Source organism: Arctopsyche grandis, chromosome 2 (genome assembly GCF_051622035.1).
Source record: "Arctopsyche grandis isolate Sample6627 chromosome 2, ASM5162203v2, whole genome shotgun sequence".
Taxonomy (NCBI): Eukaryota; Metazoa; Arthropoda; class Insecta; order Trichoptera; family Hydropsychidae; genus Arctopsyche; species Arctopsyche grandis.
This window is the reverse complement of record NC_135356.1, coordinates 37,870,325-37,893,927: the sequence shown is the minus strand read 5'-3', so window position 1 is coordinate 37,893,927 and position 23,603 is coordinate 37,870,325. Positions and strand designations below refer to the sequence as shown.

Below are 23,603 nucleotides of genomic sequence, written 5' to 3'. Positions count from 1 at the left end.
TTTTTCATGTAATAAATAATAAACTTTAATATTAAAAAAAAAAAACTTTTCAACTAAAATATCTACCTTCACAAGACGAATAAATGCTTAAAATTATGATTTTTTTTTTATTAATCATAATTAACACATGTATGTACAATCATAGGCATATTATACTTAAGAAATTATTTTTATTTTATTTGTCAAGGCATGACTAAAACATTATTTTCAGACGATGTATGATTTTTTACTTTATCTATGTACGTAGTAACAATAGATGAAGTTTTGTGATCACACGAAAATTCGAACTCGAGATTTTGACTGATTCGAACTCAGAATCGATCACTGATCACGTTTTCATGATCTAGAAAAAATGTGTGTGTGTGTGTGTGTCTGTGTGTGTGTGTATTTTGGAGATATTTTAAACACCGTTAGTCCTATCAAACTGAAACTTAGTATCGGTTACTGAAATTCTTATCGACACAACTTAAATTTTTTTCAAATTTTTAAGTTGACCGGAAATGGTACCTCCCCTTATAGGTGTCCTCTTTTTTTAAGTTTTTGAATTCAATTATCTCCCAAACCACTACCTGAATCAGACTGAATTTTTTTTAAATGGGAACGGGGACAAATGGGAACGGGAACAAAAACGGGAATTGCATACGTTAGTGTAGCATTGGTTTATGACGACATGGCTCCAACCATCACTTGAAACGGGAACGAGAATTTCATGCGTTATTGTGGCATTGCAACGCATGCCGGGCTCAGCTAGTATATATGTATATATAAAATTGAATGTCTGTCTGTGTCTCTAATAGGCTCCTAAACCACTGAACCGATTACGATGGAACTTTCAGGATTTGTTGTATGCATGTCCGGGAATATTACTGTGAAAAAAATCCCCCAAAAACGGAACGGAAACGGGAAAAACAGGACTGAGTGTCATTGCAACGCAATGATTTCAAATGTATTCGCTGCCTGCGTTTTTCTGACAAATGGGAACGGGAATTACATACGTTATTGTGGCATTGCAACGCATGCCAGGTTCAGCTAGTTGTTTATAAAAAAATCATAATAAAAAAGTTTAAATTTGATTCATGAAGGGGGGAGGTGCGCCAAATTCAAGCTTTTGTTTTCGAGTTGTCACGTTTTTCCTATACGATGCCAAAATAAAAATAAAAAAAGTGTTATAAACATCTAGCATAGTCTACTTAGGCAACTCGCTAGCTACGAGTATGTAAATAAAACTACAAGTTTGTTGATTTTTAATTCTACCACCTATCGTTCAATTCCCAAATGTCCCGGTTCGTTTACTCGACAATTATGGCATACGTCGAATTAGAATTTGAATTTGAATTTGAATACACTTTTCAAAATGAGCAAAAGCGTTTCAATTACCAATTTCATTCTTAAGTACTGTGTACATACATATGTACCTACTATTTTCTTGTATTCCTTTGTTGCGAGTTTACCCGCTAAAGCTACAAGGATGAATTACTGGACTGCAGTACCTCATATTTACGCGATTTCAACCAACACAACCGGTTTATGAGTATGCACTCTCTTCCCCTACATATGTACATATGTGTATGTAGGTATGTATGTACATCGTTCGTGCACACCGAAAAAGCACCATTACGGATACTTTGTTTGATTTTGCTCGCACGCCTCGACCCAAACGTCAGTCAAACGACACAATCCTTTTTACTTTTTTTTATTTTTTATTACCTTCTTGTTAGAATACCTTCTTGTTACTGTCGATATTGTAACAAGTTCTACTTAAAGATTAAATTACACATGAGCAATAAATTGTATAAATATCAATGTAAACTAATTGACAATTTATTAACCCAGTGCGATATTTTATTTTCCAAGTCAGAATTAATTCAAATCGAAAGATAAATCACATACATATTTATCGGCAAGATTAATTTGAGTTTGTTTATGAAACTCTATACAAAACTTTGGCTTTAGCAAGATTATTATACAATAAAGTATGTCAAAATCGTTTTAACTCCAAAAATCTCAGTTCGGTACATTGAACGGCTTTGGGGAATAATACATTTTTCATATCTACAAATTATTGTACCCACATAAGTACATACAATATGTAATGTATGGAAAAATATCAAAAACTTCAGTTTGAACTTTCTCACAATCACAATACTTGATCTATTGAATATACTTCGTATGTATGTACGTTTCTGTAAAAGTATTATACAAATCACAGTGGCAAAATGAAAAAGATATGATGTAAAAAAAAAATGAGCAGACCACGTGCTGCTCGCTTCGAGCTCAAAAATAATCGAACAAAAAAAAATGCACTTCTGTCTGGAACACCTGAATTGTGAGACTTGTTTCAATAACGCAACAACATATTGTACGTAGGGTCACCATATCATAATCATTAGATAATAGAACACTCAATAAGGTATTCGCAATTCTTAGGCGCTTGATGTGATGTGATATCAGTGATGTAAGACTTCATATAGAGGACATATTGGCATGCCGCATGATCTTGATCGCTTTCAATTTATTTTAAATTTTATAATAGCTTGTTGATATTTTATCGTATACAGATTATATATATGTAATTAGTTGCTGGCGTGCTGGAGACAATCTTCCAAATTTTTGTACATATAATAGCGGCACCATCACTAAATAAATACCAAAATAATATAATTTTACGATAATCAAGTGTAAAACTTTTTCCTGCATACATAATTATGTAAGTAGATAGTTTCCACTTATCGACACCAATCCGATATTGTACGAATCTTTATATGTGCTCATTCATGTATCTTTTATTATTGGCACTTGTCCACTCATCTCGGTATATAGGGAGATACAACCTCATTGCGTTAATAAAGAATTGCAGACAACGGTTTGAATAAAAATAATAATTTATTATTATGATATTCAGTACAAGAGCTGATTACAGACTAACTTAAATTTGAACGGTGTCGAATTTATATACTCTTATTTAAAACAATGAATGTGTTAAAGAAACGTGCCATACAATTTCGGTTAGTCAGTGCGTGAGGTGTGGTCCAAATCAATAGTGCAATTCATTAAATTAGGTGTGTCTTGTCTCTACTGGTTAGTCGTTTTATTCATAATATTAATTACACACCATGTGACAATGAAGGAGTCATAATGATGGTGTCATACAATTGACGAATTTGTGATAGTTGAGTATAATGGCAGAGGGTTGTCCTCAGCCCTTAAGAGGGCTGTACCCCAGCGCCTTGTCCGTACAAACGTATTACACTTCTTCCTTCCTCAATTATGCCACTAGAGAAATTATTTTTAATATGCAATGGATATCTACCATAGACATGTTTCTGTGGTTTTCAAAAATCTATAAAATCGTCTCTTTTTTACACCCACGAAAAGAGTCCAAGATTTTTAAAAAAATACGAGCAGACAAACATATAAAATATCGTTCTCATACCGATGATGATTTTTTTTTAAATTGGTCCAGTTTCAGATGAGAAAACTAGAGAATACGAAACCTGGATTTTGTCGATTTAAAATACTTCGAGTAAAATCTGGTCAATATATATATCGAAGAAAGGAACGGCAACAAAATTAACGTTTCCGGTATACAGTCCTCTGATTTGACTCGCTCATGATTTGAGCGGAATAGAATTTTTGTATTTTCTTGAATATTTGTATTCATATAGTAGCATCTGATGCCTAGGAAATCGCTGTAGTACATACCTACATGTATGTCAATCGTCAAAAAAAAGTGTCCCGTAACTCATTCACCCTCCCCAAAGTGGTCACCTTAAATAAGTCGGAGGCCAAGTAGACGTTTTAGGTGCATTTGCACTCGAGCTGGCGACGTGTGTTGTCTTTTATTTGCAACTGAAATTTGATGTGTTTTTCATTGGAATAATGGAAGTGGGCGACTGCGGTAGGAGTAGGGGTAGGGGTAGGGGTAGTCGGTGTAAGTACTAATTGGGTTTGTGGGTATCTTAATGGGTATCGCCAAGTCGACCATGTAGGTGGTCGAATGCAATAACTTTCGCCACAGGTCTCGGCTTCATTATGCGATATATGTATTATAAATAAACCCGGTGCAAAACTATACGCGTCGCTTTAAATAAACCGAAATTTAATTTTAGTCTAACCGAACTGCCCAAACAACTCGCATCCATGCGTGCAATATACATATGTATGTAGTTTGTATGTTTGTAGGCAATTATGTGTATCTGCACACTTTGGGTGTGTTTACCTTCATACATATGTAATATTCACCTATGACGTGACACAGGTGAACGGTGGAGGTTAATTTTAATAGTTTCGATTCTACTGAAATTCTAAATATGTACATATGTATGTCTTATCTTATTCAACGATACTTACTGTAATACCGATGACTACTCAATGGGTCGATTTTCATGTATGTACATATTTTAATGCCAACTGAGCGAAAATTTGCATATTCAATTTGAGCATCACCTTTAAGCGTTCGTCTTTACTTCAATACAATTATACAGTTTCTGAAAGACGACAATAGGTCAAATACCATGTATATACATATGTAGATATAATAATGGTGTTACTTTATTGTTCGCTTCTCTCGAGCATATTGGAGTTTGGCTCTGTAATTTGGAGTCCCACTGAAATTAAATTCTCTCTCTTGATAGAAAGGGTTCAAAAAACGTTTCTTAAATGCCTTTATATGAAGAAATATAAATATTACCCCTATTTATTTCCCACTGCCTTTTTACAAGGTATGCTAGGCTTTGACCCACTATCTTCTAGAAGAATTATTGCCGTTTCCAAATATTTCTTTGGAGTATTAAAGGGAAGAATCGACAATTCTTCGATTTTATTTTAATTTAAATTTTCGGAACCTGAATGAGGTAGAGCTTTGCGTCATCGTTTACTTTTCCAACCTATTCCTGCGAAAATGTCTGCTTTCAATAACTCGTCTCTTGTAAAGGCTATCCAGTTCCTCGATGTGATTGATGAGCATTTGGAGCTGTTCAATTGTCATGGTGCTGAGCTGGTTAGGTTCTTGAGATTCAACACGAGACTATTTGAATGAGATGAATGATTAGAATTTTTATTTTATTTTATTTTTATTGGGGCGACCTGTCAGGTCACATTGGTCATTTTATTGTTATTATTATTATAAATAATAAATTAAATAATGTGTGTTTGTCTGTCTGTCTGTCTCGTATAGGCTCCTAAACCACTTATCCAATTACGATGGAACTTTCAGGATTTGTTGTATGCATGTCCGGGAAGATTACTGTGAAAAAAAAACGCGATAAAACCTCTTGATAATAATATTCGTAATTACGATTTTATCGACGCTGAAGTATGAAGTGCCAGTGTATAGCTAAGGATATGTGTATGTACGTTGGTAACCACGTTACCAGTGGGTTTATGTTTATTACCCTTGAAACGGGAACTTACTCTTATTATATTCTTATTTTTATTATATTAGATAGACAGACAGTCACATACATAGCATGAAAAGGAGAGGAGAGGAGAGGAGAGTTTGGAAAAGCTTGTTGGTGGTCAGTGAAGGGACGAAGAGGAACAAAAGTGCTCGACCAGCAACCGGTTTTTCTGTAGTGGCAGCTTCCGTGTGCTCAAATTCGAAACTAAAAAATATTTATACGAAACAGCTTATCAGCTTAGGTAGAAAACGTCTTCATTATCGCGATCCTCAGGAAAACTTACTTAAATCTTAAATTTTATGTGTTAAAAATATTGTAACGAAGATTTGCGACTACATGTGTATATGGAATCGACCACTGTTCGACAACTGAGCTTTCATACATATGCACATGGGTATTACACCCAATGCCAATTGGTCAAAATGTCCACTTCGAATTTTAGTTTGGCACTTTTGAATTGAATGTTTTGAAGGCCACTGATCAATTTTATTTTTTAATGGGTCATCATACATTTCAATCATACGAGTATATCTGATACATATGTATGTACATAAGTTTGTGCCGTTTAGCATCCGAAGAGTTGAAAATGTATTGATAAATAATTGATTGCGCAAAAGTTGCATGCATTTGAAAAGTGATTCGTGTGAGTCGCCGTGTGAGTCGCTGAGTGAGTCGCCCCAGTGGTGTCGGTGGTGGTGGTGGTGGTGTGGTAGCCAACTTGCGTTTCACGAGCCTAAAAATAAACGGAAAAGAATTCAATCTTTCATTGACAATATTGAGAATATACATACATACTACGTATATTTATAGAAGGAGATTTTGACGTCACTGTGACGCCTGGCGTCGTCGTAAACAAAGCGACGTTGACTTGATTTCTTCGTAAATTTAGAAACGCATTTCAAAAACGTTCACATGTTTATTTCAGACATGTTCAACAAAAAAATCTCGACCGAATGAATAATCGACATATAATACATTGATAATACTCCAAATGTAATTGCCCAATTATTGGTAATTAGCTGAACTCGGCATGCGTTGCAACGACACAATAACGCATGCAATTCCCGTTCCCGTTTCAAATGATGGTTGGAGCTTTACACATTTCCTTGACTACACAATGGCGCTTCAAATTTGAGCGTCGAAAAAATCGTAATTACGAATATTATTATTAAGAGTTTTTTCCCGTTTGTTTTTCCACAGTAATCTTCCCGGACATGCATACAACAAATCCTGAAAGTTCCATCCTAATCGGTTGAGTGGTTTAGGAGCTTATACGAGACAGACAAACAGACATACATTCAATTTTATATGTATAGATTACATATGAGTGCTAAAGGTTTGTTCATACCTATCCAGCGCGAACCGGCAGCGGCAGATATCCTGCAAGTACGGACAGTATTCTTTGGTACAATCGATGTGGACGCGTGAATTCGCATGTGCGAATGGAGTATAAATGTGTGCATATAGAATGTACCAAAGAATACTGTCCATACTTGCAGGATACCTGCTCCTGTTGGTTCGTGCTGGATAGATATGAACAGACCTTTAGCACTCATATTTAATCTATACATATATAAAATAGAATTTAATAATCATTCGTAGTAATGCGTCAAAGTTATGAGGAAGATGGTAAACGGATTGTTTCGTAAATAGCGATCTCCTAAACCACTCAACCGTTTATGATGGAACATTCAGGATTTGTTGTATGCATGTCCGGGAAGCTTATTGTAAAAAATGGCCCAAAAACGGAAATGAGTGGCATTGCAACGCAATCATTTCAAATGGTTTTGCGTCGTGACCTACGTTCTTATGGTAAAATAAACAGTTGAATAATTTCAAATGTGTTCGCTGCCTGCATTTTTCGTACAAATGGGAACGGGAACGGAAATTACATGCGTTATTGTGGCATTGCAACGCATGCCGGGATCAGTTAGTCTATATATAATATATAAAATTGAATTTGTTTGTCTGTCTCGTATAGGCTCCTAAGCCACTCAACCGATTACGATAAAACTTTCAGGAGTGGTTGTACATATGCATGTCAGGGAAACTTACCGTAAAAAAAACCTTTTAACAATAATATTCGTAATTAAGATTTTACTAACGCGAAAATTTAGCGCTAAGCGCTATTGTGTAGTCAAGGAAATGTGTTTGTTGGTAGCCACGTTACTAGTTGATTTGAAGAGACTTTCGGCTTTGAAGAGACGTTAGTTGATTTACATAGTTAGCTCCAATCATCACTTGAAACGGGAACGGGAATTGCATGCTTATGCATGAAATAAAAATATATATATATATCATAAAAGATATGTACGTACACACTAGTATGTGTTTTATTCATTGGAAAAATAAAGTAGAATTGATTTAATGAAAATTTTACAAGCAAGCTTGCCTATCCCTGTTTTACTGGGAATATATATAGGTTTTGGTCAGAAATTGCTCAGTAGCCAGGAGGTGTTCGGTGGGCTGTGTTGCGTTGCGTGTGTGTGTGTGTGTGTGTGTGTTCACTTTCCCGGGAAAAGCGGTTGTAATTGGCCTCGGATTCCGATCGGGGGGTGGAGACAAACGGGGTTGGTTCATCTCGTCCACTTCCACTTGGTGTAGAGTCGCCACGAAACTTCCCCGTCCCAACCGTAACGTATATACGGCGGGAAACTGCGAACCAACATGGCCAACACGAACAAGCCCAAGAAGGACAAGGAGAAAGTGAAGGAGAAGGAGAAGGTGAAGGAGACGGAGAACGAGACGAGCCTGCTATCAAGTTTGTGCAATCTCAGTACCATGCTGAAGCCCACGTCCGAGTGCACCAAACAGAGGATGAAGCGCTACGCCAACTTCCAGCGGGCCAAGTCTGCGGGCAACAACATTCTGTACAGGCTGCTGTCAGCCGAGGGTAGTAGTCCTAGTAGGAGCTCGGAGAACAATGACGGCGAAGTGAAAAGTGTGGCGGGGACGTCGTCCGATTCCGGCGAAGCCAAGACGCATCTAATAGTGCCGCTGGAACGAGGCAATTTAACCAGACTACTTCCGTCTCCGGACCTGAACGAGCGACCCCGCAAGAAGTTGTCGTTTCGCGAACCGGAAGTCACTACTCTTCAAAAAGCCGACATCGACGATTTCCACTTTCTCCCTAATGAAGATGATGAGACAGTGAAGAAGATGCTCTGTGACGCCGTTGCGTCACTCACAGAAACCACGTCTGAGACTGAATTGGAGGTTTTTCAATTAAACATATTCAATTTTTACTAACCTATTTTTATTATCGTGTCGTGTACGACTTCTACTACACATACATATACATATGTATAATTTTTTCCATTAGTGTACAACAATTATTTCACCTTTTAATAAACCATCATTATTCTTCGACTGAAAATGATCATAGTGATTCTCTCGTTCGTTGGTACAATCAATCTACACATTATGAGTTTCATTTTTACAATTTTAGACTATTGAAAACTTTTATAATGATTCTATGTACATTTCCATCTAGCCCCAATGCATATTTTGTACATACATATAATTAGAATATCGATTTGCAAAATCAATGTAATTCTCATGTTTGCAATACTCTTTTTTTTTTTGACATTTTAACTGTTGATAGCCTATTCTTTCATCTACATCTAAATCACAAAAACAACACCATTCATAGGTTGATTCTTCAAAGAAAAATGATAAGAATTTTAGCCACATTACTTGTAATTTAAGTGAATACCAAATCAAAATATTATCCGTACAGCAAAGTAATGAAAGTAACTCTCATTTACTGTATTATAAAAAACTTAAAATCTCGTTTTATTATTTCCTAATAATAAATATCAACCGTTTTCATTTTATCTTATTTAAAAGATATCAAGTTTTATTTTGACTTTCGTTCATCATCAACTTACATTGTTTAGAGCTCTGTTTATCTGTAACCATTTGCACAAATACTTCCACAAATATAAAGACACTTACACATTTTAATTAACAGCGTTTGTTGATTGATTTTATAATTGTTTGCGTTTGTTTCGTTATATTTATATGCCTGTAGATTTATGTATGTTTTTTTTTTTTTGCAGAGCCAAGCTCTGAGAATAGTGAGAAGCGTTGGACAAGCTTTCGATGTGTGCAAGGATGCATCTCCGGAGATTGCAGCCGAAGCTGAACCCGTCGAAAAAGAAAATGGAGATACGAGATTGAACAATAACCAAAGTAAGCTATATACATATACATATCTGATTTTAAATTGTTTTCAATTTTAGAACGTCAAACAAATATTTAATCCTTAATTTAATATAAAATAAATTATAAATAAACTGATTCCCTCTGCAATTATTACATTGTTTAGACAAACTGTTAACAATCATTAAACGTATTTTATCTCGGCGATTTTCTTCCACGTTTTGAAATACAGCAAAAGCAATTCAGCAAAATTAACTCATTAAAATCATACACAATTTTTGCTTTTTAGAATACTAAGTATAACATATCCTATGTACATACATACATAACCTCTCTGAATGTTCAAATGATTTGAACGCTACATATTATATAATATAATATCTCAAGGCACTTTAGCTTAGACCATAAACTAGTTTTAGAAGGGCTCGGAGTCCGGGATCAAAGAGCTCAGATTCAAAAAACATAAAATAAATATACACATGTATATCGGAATTCATTTCTAAAACCACCCATTTAAATATCAAAAGACACATCACTAGTTGACTGTAAAAATGTTTAATACAGGCACCATATATAGGAGAACCTATCACCTATCAAGTTTAATCATACATAACATACATTTGTATATGGGACAACCTAATATTTTCCTACATTTTGGCACTTTCCTGCTATCCAGAGTCATTTTTAAATAATATTATTTTTTTTTGCCTATAAAAACTAAAATCTAAATTACAATTTAGATCCCCAGAGGCTGGCAACTTTTTATTGTGAAGTTAAAAAAATGACACATACTTGACTTTTAAAAGGTCCACGATGAATCCGTTTGTTAGGCATTGAAGCAGTTGACGGTTTAATCTGTATAATAATATGTTTCTCGATTTCGTTTGGAAGTCTTCCAAAAACTTTCTCATGTTAAGGGAAAAAAAAATAACACAACATTATCGATGCGAAAATCACTGTCCAATATAATATTGACACGCCGTATACATAAAAATACTGAAATAGCATTTTCTGTCAGAACTTTGCGGTCTCTGTCTGTTTATTTTTGAGAGATCGCTCTCGAGATATTGCCATTAATTGTATGGATTTGAGGATTATGTAATTACACATATATATATATATATATATATATATATATATATATATATATATATATATATATATATATATATATATATATATACATATATATATATATATATATATATATATATATATATATATATGTACGTACATACATACGTATTTACATAATAATACTCTACTTTTTATTGTTCCTTCTCTTGCTTTAAATTTCTATTTTTTGACCATTTTTATGTATATCCCATATTCGCCATTATTCAATGCTTTTCTTCATTGTTGTTTATCTTTAAAAACTTTTGTGTACAAAAAAAATACAAAATGAATCATATCGTAGGATTTTTTCCATTTCAAGTCTTTAGGTGTCATCTAACATACAATAGAGGTTATTTGGCTAACGAGGATATATAAATATGTATATATACATTGTACATGCATACATATTTTAGTTAACGGATAAACTTTGTACCTTGCTTTGAATTTGAAAATGTGGATATGTCATTCTTTTGTACGCCTTCTTTTCATTCCTCCTTTATTCACATTAGATATTTTTACCTTTAATGTAATAGCTCTCATTTTGAATATAAATTATTTAAATTACATTCATATATGTATAATATATTACCTGAACAAACTTCTCCGTAACGATTTCAAAATTCTTTGTGAGCTTTGCTTTGATTACAACTCATTTAAACAGTAATTAATTTCAAAATAATAAGAAAGCAAACATACATGCACATTTATTACTGTAATAAATGAAAAATATAATTAACTTTTTGCTAATTATATTTTTTTCAACAGGGTTCATTTTAATTTCAATTCCACGTTAAATTGTATATATGTATAAATATGTAATATAATACATATATTAACATATTTTAGATGAAGCCACCCCGCCCCGACACGCTCCTTCTCCCATCATCCGATATGGAATATTTTTGTATACTGAAAATATCGTTGAGTTGCAAATTCTTGTTTGCTGAAGAGTTGGCAAACGGCCGCCGTTACAAACTTTTGGCCTCCCCTCGCTCTAAGGGCAATCCTCAAAACTAAAATAAAACATCTAATAAACGACAATACAATCATAAGCACGTGTGTGTGTGTATGTATGTACATACACACACACACACACACACAAATATGCGTGTGTGTTCCCTTGGTATGTGACGAGGTCGTTGAAAACTTGCCCACGATTCGTGTAAAATCAATCGACGATGGATGTATTCTTTGAACGTGCTATTTTTTTAAGTAAACCAGAGCTTCTCGGTTTGTGACGCTCCGCTCGTTGGCAATACTAGCCAATTCCAATTCACACATGTCTTATCAACTTACTGATTTAACTCTTTTCTTTCTTCGAAATCGGCGCTAAATAAAATTTGAATGAATTTTTCATTACATATTGTACATATGTAAGTGGTCAGTCAGTAATTTTAGCAGAAAATGTATTTAAAATTGTGACATATGTAGATATTTTCATGTTGTACTTTCAGCTTTTTTAACATTACAAAATTTTTACTTAGATATGACAATAAAAAAAGACAACAAGGTGCCAACAACGGCGACGCTTATAGAACCGATGGCAAGTAACCCGTCGCATTTGCAAACTCCGATGATCTCACTGCCCACTTCCACGATTTCGTCGACGGCAGTTGTTCCTTTCTGCAGCAAGGTGGAAAACTGTAGCCAGGATAGGAGACAGGTTCAGAACGCTTCGCTTGAGCAATTGGACGAGTGTTTTAATACACCGTGCACATTGCCAAATTGCTCGAATGCGATCAAAATATCCGAGAGGGACAATCCAGTTGGCCGCACTCATATAAGTGTATGTATATTATAATATTTGTATATTTTCATGATTACTATAATGAGTATAGACACACACACACACACACACACACATACACACATTAATGGATGTATTCATACTTTGAAGTTCTTATCTACATATGTACATACATAGTGATGTAGAGTAGCCCTCACTTTTCACCGGGGACGCGACAATTGGTGCAAGTCCAAAAGGTTCAACGACAAAATGTACCCGAAAATTAGTGCACTGACAAAATGTTCAAAAATCCAAATTCAAAAAATCAATTTTTTTTTTAATATGTTAAGAGTAAATTAGCACAAATCAAATATGAATATTCAGCTATGTATGTATATAGTAATTGTGTCTGCAAACTCCACTTCTTTGGCAATTTTTTAAATGTGTTGTTTATATTATAAACTAGTGTTGGGCCCGTTGATTTCAACGGGTGGTTTCGAAAAGGAATTGAAACTAGAATAAAAATAAAGTTAAAGATATTGAATCGACTGGTTTCGGAAAGAAATTGATGCACGAATTGATTAAGAATTACGAATTACGTTTTGTGCATCGCTGACGCCCCGACCCCTTTGCCCCCAGCGCCCCCGATGCCTCTGGCACCCTGGGGCCTTCCCCCCTCGGCCTTCGCCCCCAGCGCCACAGACGCTTTCGGCGCTCCCAGCACCACCGATGCCTTCGGTACCCCGGGGGCTTCACCCCCAGCGTCCCCAGCGCCCCCGATGCCTTCAGCACCCCGGAGTCTTCACCCCCAGTGCCTCCGACGCTCCGGGACCTTCGCCCCCGGCACCCCTGGCGCCCCGGGGCCCTGGGGCCTTCGCTCCCAGCGCCGCCGACGCCTACGGCGCCCCCAGCGCCTCCGATGCCTTTGGCACTTTTGGCCTTCGCCTCCGGCGCCTTCGACGCTCCGGAGCCTTCGACCCCGGTGCCCCGGGGCCCCGGGGCCTTCGCCTCCAGCGCCGCCGACGCCTTCGGTATCCCGGGGCCTTCGCCCCCAGTGCCCCGGAGCCTTGGGGCCTTAGCCCCCAACGCCACCAACGCCCCCAGTGATCCCGATACCTTCAGCACCCCGGGGCCTTCGCCTCCAGCGCAGCCGACGCCTTCGCCCCCGGTGCCCCGGAGCCTTGGGGCCTTAGCCCCCAACGCCACCAACGCCCCCAGTGACCCCGATACCTACAGCACCCCGGGGCCTTCGCCTCCAGCGCAGCCAACGCCTTCGCCCCCGGTGCCCCGGAGCCTTGGGGCCTTAGCCCCCAACGCCACCAACGCCCCCAGTGACCCCGATACCTACAGCACCCCGGAGCCTTCGCCTCCAGCGCAGCCGACGCCTTCGCCCCCGGTGCCCCGGAGCCTTGGGGCCTTAGCCCCCAACGCCACCAACGCCCCCAGTGACCCCGATACCTACAGCACCCCGGGGCCTTCGCCTCCAGCGCAGCCAACGCCTTCGCCCCCGGTGCCCCGGAGCCTTGGGGCCTTAGCCCCCAACGCCACCAACGCCCCCAGCAACCCCGATACCTCCAGCACCCCGGGGCCTTCGCCTCCAGCGCCGCCGCCGCTGCGGGGCCTTTGCCCCCAGTTCTCCGGACGCCTCCGGCGCCCAAAAATGAAAAATATGAAAAAGATGAAAAAAATGAAAAAAGCTGAAATAAACTGAAAAAAACTTAAAAAATATGAAAAATTTGAAAAATATGCAAAATATGAAAAAAATGAAAAAAGCTGAAATAAACTGAAAAAAAATGAAAAAAACTGAAAAAATATGAAAAATTTGAAGAAAAAAAAATTGGTTCCCCTTACTGGTTGATGGTTGATCGTCCGTCACAAATATATATGCTAATATACAAATATATACATATACATATATTTAGCAACAGTCCGTTTTTATATATGTATAGCATAAATTAAATTTAAAAAAAGTTCAAGTACTAAAAAAAACCGGGTTAAATAATTTTGCTTCGTGTTAGTTTTATAAACATTGACTGTTAACAGTTTCTCTTCAAACTTGGCTGAAGAAAAGTGCAAAATTCTACAAAGTTCTGATATAAGATTTCATTATTGAAATAAATCGTATATTAATTATGAAGCTTATCATTTTTTCAAAATCACTTTTTGACCAGCCAATGTCGATGTCTATTTCACCAAAAACGTTGTGTGAATTTTGCGAACGAACCCAAAGAAAAACTGTCAAAAGTCAAATTTTACCATTTGCCAAATGATGTATCTGTCCCGGAGTTGATTCAATACATACATACATATGTACATATGTACATATGTATATACAACATATTATATGTATGTATCTATTTTGGATTAAATTGTTCTTATTGTTTTTTTAGATACAGACTGATAACGCTGAATTGTTGTCATCTGATGTTTTTAACAAGTTTTTCACTGTGATGACGGAATGTAATACCAACATGAGTAACTTGACTAATGCATTTCTTGACCGCCAGGTACTTTTTTCTATTATACATAGTTATAATTTAAGTGCTTATACATACATATGATATGTAAATCGTCATGATCCATTCCATTCTTCATCTCATTGTTATATTTCATGATCAAATATTATTCTTATACACCAACTTTAATCGAATAAAATGCACTTTCTAACGTCATATCACACTAAGCTATGTATCTGTTAAGCGGAGCGAAAGATTGGTCTTTATTTACATATTTTGATTTATTTTTAAGATTTACATTTTTAAATATAATATGCGAAGTTGAAATATGTCTACTAATGTGTAACTACATATATGTATATTTAACATTTAATTTTTGTCAACACCTGTATGAGCGTAATTGAATCATTATATAATATGTATGTATGTATATTTAATATGTATTAATAAAACTAATAATTATAATCATAAGCGATAAATAAAAATATTTAAAAGAAAAAAAAGATACCGCAACTCACTTCTTGTCAAGTTTTTTATTAGAAAAAATTATATAATATAGAATATTCGTTTGAAGCATAAAAAGGTGCCGGAACGCCGTTCCACCGCGTTGCATGAGAAAAAAGTGAAAAGCCCTGAATATATGTATATATATCTGGGTATATAACGATATCATTTTGCTGTGCGCTTTCTTTTTAAAATCTTTTATTTAATTTGCTCTACATTAATATGTCTATGTACATATATGTTACAGTGAAAATATATTTTCAAAAAGAAATCATAACCAGTTACATTTTCAGGGTTGGTTTCATTCATTTAAGATTATATTGTTAGGGTTGGTATTATTTAAGCGTTAGGATAGGTTAGGTTAAGTAAGAGGGTTGGCCTTATTCATTTAAGATTGGGTTGTTAAGGTTCAATTTATACGTTGTTGAACGTTGTAAATTCATTGTTTGATACATTATGTGAAAACATAATATATTTTCACTGTAACATACGTATAAACTGACACACTATGTACCTTCACTGGCAGATTCCTGAGGAGAGCAAGCTGAATTTACAGAATTGGCAGAGGCCCGCAACAACAAATTTTAAATGTACGACAAATAATGGATATTCCAGGGGAATTAATTCACCACTTAGAATTAGAATAGAAATATGTACCATAAAAAATAAACACCTGATTTGACTCTCTCATAAAGTCCAATGTAAGAGCAGGGACCCGTACCGTTATTTTTTCGTTCCGGTTCAGCTTCGGTTTTCTTGTGTATTTAAATATTAGCAAGTTAATGTAAATACACCCACCCACCCACACCGTCATAGATATACGGCTTTTCGCTATAACTGTGATTGTGATTATATACAGATTGTGAGTATGTATGTACATACAAATTAAAATATCAATGGAGAATGTAACGTTCTTGCGGGTGGTGCACTGAAGAATAGAGGGCAGATTCTGAGATACATATGTACATATGTACAATGCTTAAATGCAGACAAAATACATTTTTTTATTCATACTTAATTGACTTTCTTCTAGGCTTACCAACTTTTAATCGGGCCCTGCTTTTAGGAACAAAAGTGCGACAATAGTTTATAAAAAATCTGGTGTATTTATTCTTGCTTTTCGGTTCACAGGTGTTTCAATCGCGCACTTTTGATAGCCAATCTACATATGTATAATGTGTTAATTGACAACTCGCGAGCTTCATAAGTATGTACGTAGTTGTATTTAAATCGGAATCGTTAATAAAATCTTTGATTGCTAACAAGTTGACAAATTTGATCATATTAGCTCCATTATCTGTTGTAACAGAGTACATTTGTTTGATATCGATATTATATTTTTCTAAATATTTCAAAAACAAATTTTTAATATATGTATGTACATTTCTGTATGTTTGTCCATTGATTCTATCATTCCCAAAGTGCATACATATACATATATATGTATGTATGTATTAATTTTACCGAACCGAAAAAACGAACGGAAAAAAGTATCGGTTATCGTTCTGGAAAATGACGGTTTTTCCGGTTTTCGGTTTTCGGTTCGGTCCCTGTTTAAAAATCAACGATTTTATTTACCTAGATGCCTCTAACTGAATGGATTGATGATTTCGATGGCGATCGCAGCAATTATCTCCTAAACAGTGAAAATATCTCCATCTTCAAAACTTGGCAGTGAAGAAAGCAGAAACGAAAAGATGAAGATTTCTTCTTCTTATTTTATAATTTAATTGATGATAAATGAAAACCAAATTTATGTAGCGCGAACGTTTTTATTATTTTGTTTATTGCAAAAGCGTTTTCATTATTTTATTTATTGCGTTTTTATTATTTTCTTTACATGTATTAATTTTGGCGAAATTTTGATTTTATGATAGTTACTACATATTAATAATATTATTATAAGAACGCCTGAAATGATTATTTACACGACTTTTTTCAATCTCTACTACAACTGTTTTATTGCATTATTCTTTATAAATACATATGTATGTATGTATGTGCTTTGCGTTAAACTACAATGTATAATATTACTAAACACCTTAGAATTTTGGGTTTCGTTATTTGGGTTTTATTTTTGCTTCTTACAGGTCAACTTAACGTACATTAAGCACATACTGCATCTCACTGAAGACCAAAACCAGTCCTTACAAATATGTTTAGACCAGTTGAAAAGATTTGACGATACTGCAGAAGTCAACATAGTAATTGTAAGAAACTGCTTTACAGAATTTATTTTTACTAATGATTATGCGCCTACTTTCATTTTTATCATCTCTAATTATTATTAGTTCTTAAGCTTTTCATATAATTTTCTGTCCATTTAACACTTTTAATTTGGTAAATATTAACACTCGATACAAATAGAAATACAATGATCTGATTAATAATGCTTGAAAATAAAATTTGATTGATTATTACATATGTACATATATTGTATTATATATATATAATGCAATGTATGTATGTATGTATGTACCATCACAGAATAAATAGTCAAAATTTCGACTTATGTATCCAATTCAAAGTGTAAAATATCCAATCTTAAGTGTAAAATATTTTTGATTTTATATAATAAATTTTTAAGCTTTTAATTTCTCAGTATTCAACTAATGGTGTTTGTGTTTTTTTAACCTTTTTTAATTATATTATCTGTCACATTAACTACTTATGAATTGCACATATGTATATATGTATAGTACGTGTGCATGTATGTACATCCATATATACATAATATATAATAATAAGTATCTGCTTCCGAGTTTTGAATACACTGCGATCATATTAATGTTTTACAAAATTTGGTATAGTGCTATTATACATACATATGTACATTTAATAAGTGGTATAATGGTAACCTATCTGAAATTTTTAAGTTCTTTTGCCACATATTTATTAAGTATGTAAATGAATATTTTTGTGTGTTGCCGGAGTGCGTGTTTGTGTTTGGCTATACAGTTTTCAATAAATTTAAAACCATGAAATTTGGTGTACTACATATGTATTAGGTTTATGTATGCATGTACGTATGTACATATGTACGTACATATACATAATACTTTCCAGCGAAGAAATGCCAAGTATGTAATTCGATAGATGAATGTTAGTTTTCAATTCAGTCAATATTTCTCCAACTCACCATCTTGTGGCTTGAAAATTTTCCGAAAAGGTGCTATACATATACATATGTACATATTTAAGTACTTACTTTAAACGGGTACGTATAAAACACGTTTTGAATTAGTGATTTGGTTTGAGTTTGCTTTTTTCATTGCTTCCTGTGACTTCCTGTTAATTCTTTCTTCTTCCCTCTAAAAATTTAGTAAACAAGTAGTGATTGGTTTTTCTTTTTTGATTCCATCCTAATTAACTAATTTAATTTAATTCTTTTAGATTTAATTGTTATACAATAATACATTTAGTTAATAGATAAAATATTATGAAAATTACAGTGAATACTTATTTTTCAGAATTCGTATAACAAATTTAACAAATTTTTGGGCTACCTGACATTTTTTATTTCGACAATGACTGTTAATAATTGGAAAGAAGACAATATACATAAAAAAATTGTACGTATATGAAATCAAAATAAAACGTTGTCAATACAGTTGAGGGGATGTAATCGTAGTAATAAATACAGGGGTTTGAATGTATGAAATGTTTGGATCTTTAGATGATTGAATTTAATGTTTGATTATTTCAACGTGTGTATTACAACTGTATGTATGTATGTATGTACACGAATTTTCCATTTTTTATGTCATCATTTCGGTGCTACGTCGATAAATCTAAGTAGAACAAAAGTTACCACCATCAATCAATTGTATTACATATATACATATACATACGTACATATGTATGTGGTGTAGTGCTAAATAAAAAATAACCTGGATGGTGTTTGATTTTTACGACCCATCCTGATATAAATATCTGAATCTTGGTACTTTGTTGCTACAATAGAATAAATTTCCAACTTTCAAATTGAATATTTTCACACAGTTAAAAGCAATAAATTTGCTTTTAGCAATGCTAAAACCATATACATATATGTATGTCAGAAAACTATCAAATTTTAAAGTGTGAATTCAGAGATGACTATTTATTTTATCTTTCCTCAAGTGCGTATGGTCAATATGTCACAGTCACAGAATGTTTTCTATCGAAGTTTTCGGTGGTTTTAAATAAATAAAAGCCTATAAATTTCATCAAAACGTCTTTTAAGTTTTGAATATGGTCTGAATATGATTACTATTCAGTTGTGGTCACTAAATGTTAGAACAAGATTCTACTCACAATATTTTGTATGTATACGTAATTGTACCAGAAAAACAATTTGAATATCAATCAGGGCAGTGGCCTAACTCAAAAAGAAGTATCAGGGCGGTGACTTGATATTAATAATATGCATATATAATATATATTAATTATATGACCCATTTACCCACTTTACGTTCTTTCCGTTCCGGAAAACAGATGAGAAACCATCGGAGATGTTTTCTCATTTGCCTACTACATGTAGTACAAAGAGTACAGATTGAGCATACATATGTATATAATGCGTACATACATATGTATAATATGTATGTGCTGCAGAAAAACTTCTGAATTTTGTAAATTGATTTACAAAGTTCAATAATTCTCTCTGGATGGGACTTTTCTTCTCGAATAATACGACAATTTTAAATGTTGAATGTTTTGGAGTTAAGCCGTCGTCCAATTGTAAAAGAAAGTATGGCATAAATGTAAAAGTATTAAAAGAACTCAAGTTTTTGATCATTTTTATGTGTTACTTGTGTAAGACGGATACAAGACAAGTATAATATGTATGTATAAATCAATTAATGAACACAAGGATTGACATACAACTAATTGGAATGTAATATTTTCAGGAGGATGAACGACCAGAAATGAATACATCAACAATTATACCGCCAATTCAGATGTCATATGTAGACCAAACACCGGACACTGATCAACCGTCGACTTCCTCCAACAATGGACAAAACAACTTCGGGCTTTTTGATGATTTTGTGTGGCCATAGATCAATGTTATTATATTACGTTCATGAAACATTCAACATTTCCAAAAAAAAAAAAAAGATATTTAAGTTTAATGTATACTAGAGTTACATATCCTCACAACTACATACATATTGTGTTTTCCTTCTTTTATTTTTGGTTAATACTTATTGCTAAAAGTTGCATTACATTTGTGTACTCTCTTCTGCATGAGAAATTATACTAAACGTCTTTTACCGAGACTTTTTACCATGCTCTTTTTTGTTTGTTTTACATTTTATTTTACTGTCTTAAACATTCAACGTTTATATAATATGTACATAGACTACATGCAATTCCTATGAATCAACGTTTATTTAACATTGTAATGAATATGTACTTATAATTTTCATTTGTAGGAGGAATTGCCGATATTGTGATAGTGCTTTTTTATTTCTTTGATTTGTACATGTAATATGTGCCGAACAAATTTCATAGTGTAGATAGTGTTTTTGTTTTCTCGAGGATAATCTTTTGGAGAATATTCTTGAAACGAAAAGTTCTCTTTTTAAGAATAGCTGGGGTGGGTTTTTTTATATAATTTTAGTAAAAAGTGCGTTTGATCAGTAAGAATTTTCCGATTAAATATATGTATATTTATGTATCAACTCGAATTTTAAATTGTACTTTTATTGTATATACAACCAAAAATCACCCATGTATGGTTAGTGTGAAAAACACCAGATTATTCTTTGGCTCTCAATTATACGTACATATGTATGTACCTATAGGTAGTTCTAACCAACATATTCTATCAAGAATATTTTGCTGTTCTCAGAACAAAAATTTCCACTGTTTTATAGAATGTACATATGTATATGTTTTATAGAATGTTCTCGTTTGCAAAGATTATATTCCGACTTGTATCACTATGTATGTATGTGTGGATATTTTTGTTCCGTATGAACTGTTGTTAATTTGTAAGATTTCAAATTTCGTCTATTTTTATTTTGTGTTTTAGCAGATTCGTGGTACATTCCATATTCAACACATTTGTGAATTATTTTATGTCATTAGGAGAAGCTGTGCGATATCTTGTAAAACAATGTATCAAACGTGCCATTGTTATACATGCATACACAATGTAGTACATATTATGTACCTACATACATATATTAGTATTATACACATAGCGATTTAATAAACAGAAACAAAAATTCCTCTATTTACGTAATAAATAATGTAGACTTGATTTCATTTGTATTCTAGTTTGAATAAAAATACTGTACACTATACATTTATGTATCATGTCTTTTATTAAATAAGATAAGAAATTCACCAATTTCGAGACGGAATTGAATGCTGCATCATTAAAAATGATTATGAATCAACATTTTCATTCGTCTTTCTTTGGCCTCTTCAACAGTTGGTACATATGTAATCTTGACCGTCGATTAATCTAAGAATAATGTAGGCTCACTTTCAACTGAAAATACATACTACATATGTATATAATATACATATGTATTTATGTACAGAAATTACTCAATTATCCATTGAAGATTTTAAATAACTTTTGACTAATTTAAGTTTGCTGAGAGATTTTTCAAGTGATGTGGCGGCGGTTACTGTTCATACCCGAAAAGCTCTACATTAATAATTTCCATTAAAAGACTTCTTAAATGGTTCATTTTTTGTAATTTTTGTGCACAAAAGACAGCGAATGAAGAAGCAACGGTGTAATGATTGACTTGTAAATCTTATATGCAAGTGTTTCATCGGACAAGATCACATTGATTCCTCGTATTATAAAATTTTTCTACATTGTATTACAATAATAAACGCCCATTTCTAATCGGTTAGTTAGTTGGTTCTTTGTAAGCATTTCGACGTATCAGATACGATATTTTTAGACTATGCGTCAGAGTAGTTTTCAACAGATAACTTTGAAATATCCTGAAATTTGAGAGAAATAATAATCTAGTATTACGTCACAATTAGGAATGTTTAATTTTCAACATTTCCACTTCCGAAAATTATTTATAATCTAATCATGCGCACTTATGTGCAGAAATTCTTTAAATACGTATCAGTTTAAACATATGTACTATATATTAGTTGGTTTTTTTACTCTTCAATCAATACGTAAGGTTTATTCAATACTATCTTGAAAACGCACCTTTACTGAGGACTATAGAAACTATCAAAGAGATTGAAATTGAATAAGAAACATTGAAAAGGATAAAAACTATACATACATATATTTACAATGAATTATTTCAACTGATGTAGAAACATTTTATGATACGAGGAATCAATATGATGTTTTGTCCGATGAAACACTTACATACATATTAGATTTACAATGAGGCAAGTGTGGCTCAAAATGTTCTGAATAATATGATCTATCAACTCTTTAAGGCTTTGCAATTAGCTTCATAGTACCCTGTAGTATAACCCAGGCCTGGACAAACTGCGGCCCGCCACGCAATTCCATGCGGCCCGCGTGACTATTTCCAAATAACTTATTTTCCTTCAATTTTTTTAAAATAGTGTTTATTCATTTTTTTTAATATATCCGTCAAGTGATTAATACATAATAATCCCATGGATATCACATGTATCCGTGAGTAAAATTTATTATAATGCAATCACATTTATCGACTTGTGACTTGTCACGGGGTTGGGCTGTGTGCGGATAGTCTTATCTGCAATTAGTGCGATTCGAATTAGCGCGGGAAGTCTTACGAAGTGGGCTTTTTTTACCTAAATTCATGGTAATTCCATTGTGAACCATCCATTCGTCAGGTATTAAATCATAAAAATAATCCCTAAGCCTTTTTTGACCATTTTGTGAGTCTGCCATCTTTCGACTGGCCAACACGGGTAGTGAAACAGACAATATATCAGCTTTCTTGAAGATCTTGATGCAGAGTACACAGCCATATTCGATGGTTAAGTTTAGGGAAAGTACCCTTCAAAGAGTGTGGAAATTAAAGGATGATATCATTTTATTTTTAGAAATGAAACATATAACTGATTTTCCTGAATTCACTGACAATGTCTGGCTTTGTGATTTTGCTTTTACTTTGGACATCATAACACACCTGAACACTTTCAACTGCATTTTACAGGGTAAAAATGTATATGCTCACGATTCGATAAAAAGCTTGAATGCATTTAATTTAAAACTCCAACTGTTTCAACGTCAAATATTAATTAAGAAACTGGATCACT

The 23,603-nt window shown here is 34.1% G+C and overlaps 1 protein-coding gene across 4 annotated transcripts in view; it reads left to right on the top strand.

The window, feature by feature from the left end:
• The window catches only part of LOC143922430 (uncharacterized), a 351,132-nt gene extending 329,463 nt beyond the window's left edge, over positions 1-21,669 (top strand). For 3 of the 4 annotated variants that reach the window (XM_077445659.1, XM_077445658.1, XM_077445657.1), the window contains exons 6-11: positions 9,461-9,593; positions 12,164-12,465; positions 14,796-14,912; positions 17,456-17,575; positions 18,836-18,937; positions 20,258-21,669. In XM_077445659.1, the coding sequence (XP_077301785.1) occupies positions 9,461-9,593; positions 12,164-12,465; positions 14,796-14,912; positions 17,456-17,575; positions 18,836-18,937; positions 20,258-20,410 (927 nt within the window). In that variant the 3' untranslated portion in view covers positions 20,411-21,669. Of the gene's footprint in view, positions 1-7,841; positions 8,616-9,460; positions 9,594-12,163; positions 12,466-14,795; positions 14,913-17,455; positions 17,576-18,835; positions 18,938-20,257 lie in introns of those variants that run through there. The other variant, XM_077445656.1, reaches the window with a different exon arrangement.
• Positions 21,670-23,603: the final 1,934 nt, after the last annotated feature.